The sequence below is a fragment of the Danio rerio genome, chromosome 8, assembly GCF_049306965.1.
Source record: "Danio rerio strain Tuebingen ecotype United States chromosome 8, GRCz12tu, whole genome shotgun sequence".
Taxonomy (NCBI): domain Eukaryota; kingdom Metazoa; phylum Chordata; class Actinopteri; order Cypriniformes; family Danionidae; genus Danio; species Danio rerio.
In genome coordinates, this window is record NC_133183.1 from 39,898,636 (window position 1) to 39,910,934 (window position 12,299).

The following is a 12,299-nucleotide window of genomic DNA, read 5'->3' on the forward strand; positions in this document are numbered from 1 at the left end:
TCAGTTGGCATTTCTGTGAGAAGTTTGCATGTTCTCCCTGCATTCGTGTGGGTTTCCTCCGGGTGCAAAGGCACAGTCCAAAGACATGCTACAGGTGAATTGGGAAGGCTAAATTGTCCCTAGTGTATGAGTGTGACAGGCCCATATGACAGGCTGGCCGGAAGGTGTAAAAAAGTCGTTATCATATGGACAAGTCTAAAACTGAAGGCCTTGTTCCAAAAAGAGCCGACCCCGCAATCATACGGGACTAAGGCCAAAGAAGATATATATATATATTTTTTTTTCCATTAATTTCAAGATACACAAATGAAACTATCTAATGAAAAATAAATCTTTGCAATCTTATCAAAATATAAAATTACTGTACAGTGCAAACATCACAGAAACACTGAAATGAATCTTGTCATATTGTTAATTGTTGTTTTGAAATGATGTTGTATTTTTATTTTGCAATGTTTAAACTTTACAGAATTTTTTAAATAAGATTGCAAAGATTTATTGTTCATTAGATACTGAGCCTTAAATTGACATTTATAAGGGATTTATCAACTATAAACAGTCCTTAGGTCACAAAACTGCATGAAGTTGTGTTATTATAGCATTTACTAACACACATGGTTACAATTACTATATGCCTGAATATAACATGTATAAATGCTCATTTGAATAGTTTATTAATCATTTAATAACTCATTCTGAATTATCTTAAAAACCACCAACTACTCTTATATACAAATAGTTTGTAAATAATGCAATACATAATATAGTAATGAAAAATGAATCAGTAACAAAGCATGAAAATACAATTAAGTCAAGTCAAGAATACAGCGTTTGAAGCTGTATTTATAAACTGCTTCCTAAAGTCTATTAATGTAGAGTTAGTGCTAAACTAATGATGTATAGTGTATACTTACTATAAAAGTGTTATTCAGATTTTTTATCTAAAGAGCCGAGATTCAGTTTTTAATATAAAAATCCAAAGCTGACCAATCTCTGGTTTTTAGAGCCAATGGTTCAGCTTTCACCACAGCATGTACTTCCTGTTTGCTCCAGGATCTTCTCTTTATGGGACCTATGGGTGGTTAAAATATAAAAAAGTGGTTTTAGTTGCATAAATGTTCAGTCATTTTTACAACATGTGCTGTTATGTTAGTTTAATATTGTGATAGAAAATGCTAGAAAAATATGTCTTGCCTATTATTAAAAATACTTAAGATGGAGATGGATTAAAAAATACTTCCTAATAACTCCAAATCTGGTTAATGGGGTTACACTTTATTCCATAGTCCAGTTTAGACATTCTTCTAACTATGCGTAACTCTGCAACTACGTTAATTATCTCACCGTAAAGTATTATGTATTAGAGTATTTCAATAAGACTAACGCTCATCTGATTATCAGTAGAGTATTAGCAGACTGTTAGCTCAAGTTTAGCTCAAAACACTACACTGTAACAGATATCTGTTCATTACCAGTTCCTGTATTTTGTGATTTACAAGTGTTTTTTTTTTTGTTTGTTTTTTTGTGGTGGTGAATTGCATTATGGGATGTTGATCTCTGCTCTGTGCACTTTTGATGTTGAAAATTCAACTCTACAGTTTAACAAAGTGACTTTTACTGACATTTTAGTAGTTTGAAATAATATAATGTATAAGAAATAATATATAGAGATAAATAAGTCTTTAGAATAACAGAAAATGTACCGGCAGTTTATTACAAGGTTTCTGTAGCATAATATACAACAACAACCCAAACAAAAAGTCACTTTTTTTTACTTTTTAAGATTAAAAGTTGTTGGAAGAAAGATCAAGATCCCATAATGCAATTCAAAAGCAGAAACAAACAGATTTCATAAAAACAAATTATGAAAAACTGCTAATTTAATTATTATTACTTATTTTTATTAATTTTAGAGTGTAGAGTATTAGCTGACAGTTAAGGTTACCTCAATAAAACCAACTCTCATTGGTCTCAGTAAATAGTACAGCAGACTGTTAGGTTACGCTCAAAATTAGTACAATATGACTAATTCTTATATAAATTTAGTAGAGCATTAGCAGTGTTGATTCTAACAGACAGTCTAATACTGTTAGTTGACAAGTAGTTGCAGTTACTTGTAGTTAGTAGTAGTAGTAAAGTAAATTATCAAAATAAAGTGTAACCAGATATGCAATTAGTATATTTTTCCAAAGTATTTAGCAATATTGTTTAACTAACATGAAATGAGACATCAAGTGCAACTGTACTGAAATCATCATGGAAGTAATGTGCTTCTGTCCTGTTTTACCCTACATGTTATGTAAATGAGCTTGTGCATTTGGACTTGTACAATAACACAAGTCAGTCACAAATTAACTTTAATGATCACACCTCTCTTTTTTGTGAATGCTGGGTCTGCATCACTATCTTCACAGACACTGTACCATGGTGATGATACTTGAGGGGACTCTGAAAGTAAAAATCAAGTCTGAGAGTTGACTTCTCTGCATAAAGCTTACCAAAATATTTATTTGATTTTGTGTTGTTCTTTTTAATGGGTAAAAGCGTGTGATGGTAGCTTAAAAATAGTTTTCAAACATAGCACATACATATCATGATAAAAATAAACATTCTGAAAAAAGAAAAAATCTGATTAGAAAAATAAATAATATTTTTACCTTTTAGATTGGACTTCACCTCCTCCAAAATCACGATCCACTGTAACTTTCTCTGAATGTAAAAACCCACACAAAAATACATCATTTAAAACAATATGGTATATGTTTGCAAATACAAATGTGTATATAACATCCAGAAAATCTGGCACTGTATTACATGTTTGTGTGTAAACCCACGATTTGATCAAGATTCCCCCCTTTAAAATCTGCTGAGCGTCTGTTTTCAAGTCCCAGAAAAACTGAGTTGTGGGAACAGAGCAGTTCTCTTCTGCAGTCATACAGTCATAACACACACATACATATGAAGAGTTCGGTTGCAAAATGCGATAAACGGCATTTTTTGACATTTGGATTTTATTATTGGAAATCACTGTTCAGATGTACCTTAATCTATGTGTCAATTGCTGCCATTAATAACATTTAAGAATGCACATTTTAGGCCAAGTACAAAACGTATTTTTTTTCACAAAACGCAATATCCGTCAGACCAGTTTCTTTACAAAGTGCGATATAACAGTTAGAGAGCGTTCAGGATGCGGCGCGAGCTCAGCATCCCCTGGGAAGAGAGTCATCACCGGTGAAGTGCTCAGAGTTTGCTCATTGATTTAGCGATAGAAGATGAAGTCTTCAACTTCACAAAAAATTATAAAAAGGCCACAAAAGTGGACCAGAATAAGATACTTCTGCGTCAACAATACACAAATGCAGCAGGGAACGAGTCTCCGCTGATGTCAAGAGAAGGCCTAGGAGCGCCTTTTTTCCTACTCCCCATCACAAGATACCTGTCTGCAAGTGTTCTTTATAAGTTTATTTTTTAAATAATTTCTTAAATGTAGCTGAGTAGCCTATCTGAAGATTTATTTATGTGGTTGCACCTATTATTTAAAATTAATTCTTGTTGTTGTTGATTTATTACAAAGGAACTTAAAGGGCACATGTTGTTATGGAGAAAACGGTTTAGCTTTTTCACAACCAAATAAATAAGCTATTATTATTATTACAGTGAAATAATTCATTAAATATGACATAGCGAGGCAAGTTTGTGTCACGGACTCAGCTCCGCCCGCTCTAATCATACAGGTTTGGTTTTCTGCAGCGGTGTGGAAGGAGCCGCCCCCCACTCTTTCTGTACCAAGCTAAAGGTCATTTATCTAACTAACTTAATCTTACTTATCAAACAAAACATTGATTCACTAGCTTTTGGTAATGGTATTAATGTAGTATAATATAGCCTAAGGTGGATGTAGCGTTTTGCAAAAAAAAAAAAAAAAAAGTTATGTTATGTTATGTTGTGTACATTCTGGCCAAATCTAACTTAGAATCTTATTATTATTAATCAATCTTTGCATATATTATTCCATGTTTGACAATGTGGGTTGGATTAATATGTAGCATTTTGGCATGTCTTTTTTTACTTAATTATAGACATAAAATTAAATAAAAAATATCCTGGATTTGAAAATATTGTGTTCCTGGCCTTCACTGAGCTCAAGTTATAGTTTAATGTACAAAAATTGTGAATGAACTTGACTGTTGATGTCCTGAAAAATAATGTCAAAATTACCAACATTTTTTTTAAATGGATATATCTCGTTCTGCAATGAAACTCTTTATATACAGTTGAAGTCAGAATTATTAGCCCCCCTGAATTATTAGACAGCTTGTTTATTATTTCCCCAATTTCTGTTTAACGGAGAGAAGATTTTTTTCAACACATTTCTAAACATAATAGTTTTAATAACTATTTCTAATAATCATTTCTAATAATGGACTTATTTTCTCTTTGCCATGACGACAGTAAATAATATTAGACTAGATATTCTTTAAGACACTTCTATACAGCTTAAAGTGAAATTTAAAGGCTTCACTAGGGTAATTAGGTTAACTAGACAGGTTAGGGTAATTAGTCAAGTTATTGTATAATGATGGTTATATGAAATGATATATATATATGAAAGTATATACAGTTGAAGTCAGCCCACCTTTTTAAAACTTTTTTACAAATATTTCCCAAATGATGTGTAACAGAGCAGGGAATTTTTTCATAGTATTTCTGATAATATTTTTTTCTTCTGGAGAAAGTCTTATTTGTTTTATTTCAGCTAGAATAAAAGCAGTTTTAATTTTTTATGAACCATTTTAAGGTCAATATTATTATCCCTCCAATAACTTGCCTAGTTACCCTAATTAACTTAGTGAAGCCTTTAAATGTCACTTTAAGCTGTATAGAAGTGTCTTGAAAAATATCTAGTCAAATAATTTTTACTGTCATCATGGCAAAGAGAAAATAAATCAGTTATTAGAGATGAGTTATTAACACTGTTATGATTAGAAATGTGTTTAAAAAATCTGCTTTCCATTAAACAGAAATTTAGTACAAGAAATAAACAAGGGGGCTAATAATTCTGACTTCAACTGTATATAATTAAAAATATATATTTTATATATAATTTTATAAATATTTTATAAAAAATATTTACATATTTTTATATATAATTTATAATTTTTATTTTGAAAAATATAATTTAGACAGTAGTACTCAAGGGTCCAGGGGTCTGTTCTTCGGACCTCGCTTAAATAATCTAAGAATATATTACAGATCCTGGATCTTTTAATCTTGATAACTCATCTTAGGCTAATTTGGTTCTTCAAAAAAGTTTGCGAATCAGATTAAACTGATCTGAGAGGTGTTGTGACTGTGTGTTGTGACAGATCTATCGATCCTCAAAATCATTATCAGCAATACAACGATTGGCTGACGGCACAGCAGCTTGATGACATCTGATTAATGCAGTTATCAAAATTACATGAAATCCGTAGTAAACGGTTCGTTAAATCTGATATGCAATAACAGAGTTGTGAGTTACGTGCTGGAGCAGAGCAGTTCTCTTCCTCTGTCATATGGTCATCCTTCAATAAAAGCTGAATATAAAAAATATATATTAGTTAGACAGCAGTACTCAAGGGTCGTGGTCCCCACTATGTCAGACCTTACTGTGTGTGTATTGAGGACTAAGTGTGTTTCACAGCTTCTCTAACATGCCTCTGGTCCCCACAATGTCAGTGCATATGTTCACCAATTAGGACACACACTCTGTTTCATTTCTATATTTTGATTAAGTTAAATAATTACAATTAAATACACCACTACTACAACAACAACTACTATTACTACTACAACTAATAATATTAATAATAATAATAATAATATAATAATAATAATAATTGTTATTATTATTATTATACACACACCTCATCAGAGTTGTGGGTCTCCTACTGGAGCAGAGCAGTTCTCTTCCTCTGTCATATGGTCATCCTTCCATCCTTCAATAAAAGCTGAATAATAAAAAAAAATATATATATATATTAGTTAGACAGTAGTACTCAAGGGTCCCGGTCCCCACTACGTCAGACCTTACTGTGTGTATTCAGGACTAAGTGTGTTTCACAGTTTCTCTAACATGCCTCTGGTACATGCCTCTGGTCCCCACAATGTTACACTAGTGCATACATTCATACATTAGGACACACACTCTGTTTCATTTCTATATTTTGATTAAGTTAAATAATTACAATTAAATGCACTACTACTACTACATCAACAACTACTACAACTACTACTACTAATAAAAATAATAACAACAACATTAAACACACCTCATCAGAGAGTTGTGGGTCACGTACTGGAGCAGAGCAGTTCTCTCCTTCTGTCATACGGTCATACTTCAGCAAAGCTGAATAAAAAAAATTAAAAAAAAAATATTAGTTAGACAGCAGTACTCAAGGGTCCCGGTCCCCACTATGTCAGACCTTACTGTGTGTATTCAGGACTAAGTGTGTTTCACAGCTTCTCTAACATGCCTCTGGTCCCCACAATGTTACACTAGTGCATGGGTTCACCAATTAGGACACACACTCTATTTCATTTCTAGATTTTGATTAAGAAAATAATTACAATTAAATGCACTACTACTACAACAACAACTACTACAACTACTACTACTACTACTACTACTACTAATAAAAATAACAACAACATTAAACACACCTTATCAGAGTTGTGGGTCACGTACTGGAGCAGAGCAGTTCTCTTCCTCTGTCATATGGTCATCCTTCAATATAAGCTGAAAATAAAAAAATTTATATTAGTTAGACAGTAGTACTCAAGGGTTCCGGTCCCCACTATGTCAGACCGTACTGAGTGTGTATTCAGGACTAAGTGTGTTTCACAGTTTCTCTAACATGCCTCTGGTCCCCACAATGTTACACTAGTGCATACGTTCACCAATTAGGACACACACTTCTACTTCTACTACTACTACTAATAATAATAATTATTATTATTAAATTTAAACACACCTCATCAGAGGGTTGTGGGTCTCCTACTGGAGCAGAGCAGTTCTCTTCTTCTCGTCATATGATCATACTTCAATGAAAGCTGAATATAAAAAACACAAAATAATAATTAGACAGTAGTACTCAGGGCTCCTGGTCCCCACTATGTCAGACCGTACTGTGTGTGTATTGAGGACTAAGTGTGTTTCACAGCTTCTCTAACATGCCTCTGGTCCCCACAATGTTACACTATTGCATATGTTCATAAATTAGGACACACACTAAGTTAAATAATTACAATTAAATGCACTACTACAGCAACAACATCTACTACTACTACTACTACTACTACTACTAATAATAATAATAATACTAATAAACATACCTCATCAGAGAGTTGTCGGAGCAGTTTTCTTCTGCAGTCATATGGGCATCCTTCAATGAAAGCTATTTAAAAACAGCTTTGTTATATAAGTCATGTCATGACTATAAAGCTTTCATGACAGTCTTATGAACCCCCCTTTAAAGTAAAGCATTACCCAATTAATTAAACTTTTTTACCCATTAAGACAAGAAGAAGATATTAAGAGATTGATTTCATTATCTCTTATGGATGATGCAAACTCTTTATTTTTGAACAGATTTACCCTTAATCTATATTAACATTAAAAAACTCTTAGCTTTGCTGAATGTATTAAGGATTAATGTATTAAGTAATCAAAATGTCAAACCTTTCTCCAAGGCCAATCACATGCGCCATAGTCAAACGTTATTTCCTCTCCAAAGAAAATATCCCTGATTGCAAAAAGGCACAAATGAGGTTTTCTCTGAACAACGATCTTATTGACAGTGCAGTTAGGGTGCAGATCGTCCTCATGATCGGCATCAATGCTGCAAAACTAAGAGAAAAGAGCAAGCAACATTTTAATTATGCCCTCTCATAGCAATAAAAAGCTAAACTATGGCATGAATACAAACACAATGAATGTAATATATACATGTACATTTGAATGGGGAAAACACTTAACCACCTGTTCTTGTTTTACCATATAAAGTCAAACATAAAGACAGTATTTTTATTATATCTCATATATGCTTTGCTTCCACAAGCTCTATCATTTGTACTCAACCACAAAACTTCCTTTAATAAATGTGGACAACTCAAACTCTGACCTAAAAGATTTAATGAAATGTGTAGGGTTCAAAAACTACAAAAACCTCACATTAGCATCCTCTCTGTGTGTGAATTATAAATACAGTAAACCTTTTGAAGTGGATCAGAACCTTTCCTCAATGTTGTTCTAATACTATTGAACACCTGTTCTTCTTTCTTAGGACAGTTTTAAAGAACTTTTTTTCCACTTCGATTGTTTACAGGTCACACTTTACAATTAGGTTTTATTAGTTAATGTACTTACTAACATGACCTAGTAATGAACAATGCATGTACAGCATTTATTAATCAGTTTAACATTTACTAATTACTAATGCATTATTCAAATCTACATTCATGCTTGTACCAGTAATAATGCATTGCAATAATTAATGCATTGTGCGTGTTCAACTAGTAATGAACAACTTTATTTTCATTTACTAAAGTTAACAAACATGAACAAATACTGTAATAAAGTATTATTTATTGTTCATGTTAGTAAATGCATTAACCAGCATTAACTAATTTAACCTTATTGTAAAAGGCTACCAGTTGACAGCAAATAAATAAATAAAACACACACAGTGAACATTTATGTATTATAATTATTTATCTAAAATAAAACGTTTCTACACGTCATAGAACAATAAATTAAGTACATTTCTAGGACCAGATAGCCCCACATTTTAATTATAACCTCTAACGTTATATTACTACATTAACGTATAAATAGTATATAATAGTGTTATTTCAGGATTAACGTTAAATGTTTAAAGCAATTAACCATTTAAAAAGTACGATACAAGAACTATGAAAACATACCTTAGTAACCTTCTATATATTCGGTTTCCAGTGAATGGGTCTTGTCAGTGGAGCTGGTGATGTGTTTCTCCGCATCTTTTAATGGTTTTATCCTCCGTCGATCCATTTAGCCGCCCGGTGATTGGTGACTGTCTGACCGCGGCTCATGCACTCCACCCCGGCCTCTGACTCACGTAGCACCGGGCAGTTAGCACGTTAGCACATTAGCGCGAGTAACTTTTACTCGTGTAAACAAGTTAAATTACATACCGAACTGTAGTTTGTGTCTTATCAGTGTTATATTAATACGTAATTTGAAACAACATCGATTAAAACACCCAGGAAATTCGTTAAAACATTTAATTAACTATACCTGATAACTGTCAAAATATGCAACATAAGTATTTGTCATATAACCTATTTTATTACATTATGATGGTGAAAAACATTCTAACTTACCCAAAAATTCGAATAATTTGATGATAGATGTTAATTAAGTTGATTAAAGTCGGATTCACTTATGAGATTGCGCATGTGCAGTAGGCAGAGTGTGTGAATTGCGTCAAGTGTGTGTCAGGGTGCAGTACCGCCATCCGACTACAGGACCGCTATAGAGCAGTGCGCCGACACACACTTACACACTCAATTCAGGTAAATGGTCAAGGTGGGGATCAGTGAAAAAACTGCACTAGGCATATCAGCAACGCCCCCTGAGTCTTTTAAAGGCAAAACATAGTGGGGACCGGGCGATCGGTCAGAACGCACAGAGACGAGCTTTTGTGCAAAAATGAACTTAAAGGTGCCTTTAAAAAAGTGTCAAAGTACTTTTGAAAACAAAAAAGCAAACCCCCAATAGGTGGCAGCAAGAGGCCGCTTTATTTGAGTAAAGCATTGAACGATTCATTCAGCCAAAGAAGCCAATAGGATGAACGGACAGTTGAATCAATCCCTGAATCATCGACTCACCCGAGTCTTCTTGGCGAAGGCCTGAATCGTTCGTGCAGGGAAACGTCGCTGTGTATTATTCAGAGATGGCCAACTGTTCTGCTGTTTATTTTATTATACTTATCGCAATGATTTTACTACTACTATCAATAAAATTAATATTAATAATGATAATATTGCCGGAAGTTGTACAGCGCATGCGTCACGTGTTCATCATCAGCATCCATGACAACCGTCCTGTGGCTGTTGTTTGAATCTCGCTGTGTCGATTGGCATCTGATCTCTGCGTCCTCCGTGACAATTTTTCCAGATTATCGATATTATTGATCGTTGGATACGTCGATTGATCGCCTGCTGTTCCCATCACTCAGGTTTGACCCTTTTTATTACGCTGTGCTTTGTGTTTGTGTTCAGTATGTCTTGTGTTCACTACAGGTTCCAGAGTCGACTCACCTACGACTCGCTCCAGTTTGAAGGCCTCAACATCAGCGCGGGGGAGCTGAAGCGGCAGATCATGAGGAGCAAGAGGCTGAAGTTCTGCCAGCTGAAGATCAGCAACGCCCAGACTGATGAAGGTGAGTTGAGGAAAAGACACTTCAACTGTTCTACGCTAACATTAGATGCGTTACATCAGACACTTCTGGAAGCTGTAAGGTGGTGCTGATGCTGACATGTAGGGATGTTTTGGCTGTTTTAAAAGGCTAATGGCTCTCAAAGTATACCGTGCTCCATAATTATGTGCTGATTCTGATTTTATTTTGCTGTCAGAATACACAGATGATGCTCTCATCCCTAAAAACACGTCGGTCATCATCAGACGGATCCCTGCGGCGGGACTGAAGTCCTCAAACAGAAGATTTGTTGGGTAAGTGCTGTGAAATGAGCACACGCGTCCTCTGTTAGATGTTATATGAAGACTCCTGGTCTGTCCCTGGTGTTTTAGTCACACAAGCTCCTTTGTTTTGCAGACATCAAGCTGGACGCTGGCGTGAACCTTCACCTAGAGCTGATCCTTCACTCCTCTCACTGGAGCAGTTGTTGAAGGTATTGAACAAATGAATAGCACAATAGCAATGTAAAGCACACAATATACGCACACGCACTCAGCTTCTTAGGGAGATTTGAGATTGTTTGAAGGGTTGAGGGTGAAAAAGATTCAAATGTGCAAATGCCTGTGAAACAGACTGAGAATCTGGCTGAGGCAAAGGCGTCAGAGGAGGACAAGCTGAAAGCGGTGATGTACCAGTCCAGCCTGTGCTACTACTCCAGCAGGTGAGCGTTCAGACACTGACAGGTTTGCTTTGTGAGAGATGTCTGAGCTGATTCTCATGGTTCTGATGTTCACTAGTGAGGCCATGAGGCTGCTTGGGATCCCGGGACACCACATTAGGCACTGCCCCACTAATGTGGTAACTGGGTTTTCCAAGCTCACGGTTGCTGTGAACTTGAGCTCTTGTCCTCATCAGTCAGATTGTTTGCTCAGAGTTTGACTGTCACTCCTCAATTCACAGGGCAGCCGCTCCGCGCCGCACAAGCGCATCCGGAAGAGCACAGGGATTCCCCGCAGCTTCCTGTTGGAGGTGGACGACCCAGACCGAAAGGGAGTCATGATAGACGGCAGCGGCCGATACGTCATTCCCATCATAGACGCGTGAGTAAACTGTACTTGGCATAGCCGCATGTTCTAGTGTTTGTCCAAATCTCACATGATGTCTGCTTGTGTGTGTTTGCGCTCGATCTGTTCAGTGAGGCCTATGCTGCTGAGAAGAGAAAGAGGCCGTCCTTCTCCTGCCAGACCGAGCCTTTGCCCTCCTCGTCCTCAGCAGGTGCGGCATCTTCGGTCCGGGACGCCGGAGGGAAACGGTCCCGCTCCCCATCTTCACCAGAGACGCGCGGCGACCAGAAGAGACCACGTCGCTGAGAGACCTTCATCCAAGAGACCTGGAGCCGACGTGTAAATATTGTACATAGTTTATTAATAAAAGATAATAAAGATTATAGCCGCATGAACTGTGTGGACTGGTTAACCTTCACTCCAGCAGTGCAACACACACATACACACACACACACACACACACACACACGAATGAATTCATAAACACAATATCATGAAGTTTTGCTTTAATTTAGGAAAAGAGAAACTCTTCTGGGCTAAAATCTGATGGGTTTTTTTCAGCGTTCTTACTTCAGTCTTTAATGTCAGGTGATCCTTCAAATGTCAGTGTAAAGTGTTGAGTACACTATTAGTGCTCAGTCGTGTTTTTCATAGTTACCAGTGCCGATGGAGTTTTTTGAAGCGTCATATTCTGCTGGAAACGTTTCATTTGAATGGTAATGTCCCATAAGCGGAGGTCTTGTGAGTAACTTCACAAGTCGGTCAAAGTCTACACCGGTGACAAGCTCATCTA

At 35.7% G+C, this 12,299-nt stretch overlaps 1 protein-coding gene and 1 long non-coding RNA gene across 6 annotated transcripts; one reads left to right on the forward strand and one right to left on the reverse strand.

Moving 5' to 3' along the window:
• Positions 1 to 284: 284 nt before the first annotated feature.
• On the reverse strand, positions 285 to 9,518 carry LOC141375856 (uncharacterized). 4 transcript variants are annotated; one of them, XR_012384658.1, is made up of 12 exons: positions 9,406 to 9,518; positions 8,968 to 9,131; positions 7,724 to 7,891; positions 7,378 to 7,439; positions 7,017 to 7,095; positions 6,706 to 6,781; positions 6,315 to 6,391; positions 5,910 to 5,993; positions 5,525 to 5,579; positions 2,658 to 2,709; positions 2,371 to 2,448; positions 285 to 1,072 (listed from the first exon to the last, which is right to left on the reverse strand). It is a non-coding gene; the product is annotated as an uncharacterized lncRNA (long non-coding RNA). The 4 variants fall into 4 exon arrangements; XR_012384659.1 differs by having other exon boundaries at positions 8,968 to 9,135; XR_012384661.1 differs by lacking the exon at positions 5,525 to 5,579.
• Positions 8,353 to 11,897, forward strand: LOC110438815 (E3 ubiquitin-protein ligase RBBP6-like). 2 transcript variants are annotated; one of them, XM_073910838.1, is made up of 7 exons: positions 9,877 to 10,466; positions 10,660 to 10,756; positions 10,860 to 10,935; positions 11,075 to 11,163; positions 11,240 to 11,300; positions 11,403 to 11,542; positions 11,638 to 11,897. In XM_073910838.1, exons 1-7 carry the CDS (start codon positions 10,307 to 10,309, stop codon positions 11,810 to 11,812), a joined length of 798 nt encoding a protein of 265 aa, XP_073766939.1. In that variant the 5' UTR covers positions 9,877 to 10,306; the 3' UTR covers positions 11,813 to 11,897. The 2 variants fall into 2 exon arrangements, with proteins under 2 accessions (XP_021327780.1, XP_073766939.1); XM_021472105.3 differs by lacking the exon at positions 11,240 to 11,300 and having other exon boundaries at positions 8,353 to 10,466.
• Positions 11,898 to 12,299: the final 402 nt, after the last annotated feature.

Excerpts from the sequence above, each read along its gene's own strand:
- LOC110438815 (XM_073910838.1), top strand. The coding sequence starts at position 10,307 with ATGTCTTGTGTTCACTACAGGTTCCAGAGTCGACTCACCTACGACTCG. Across the intron at positions 10,757-10,859 it reads TCAAACAGAAGATTTGTTGG|ACATCAAGCTGGACGCTGGC; the intron begins GTAAGTGCTGTG and ends TTTGTTTTGCAG. Across the intron at positions 11,164-11,239 it reads CTGTGCTACTACTCCAGCAG|TGAGGCCATGAGGCTGCTTG; the intron begins GTGAGCGTTCAG and ends GATGTTCACTAG.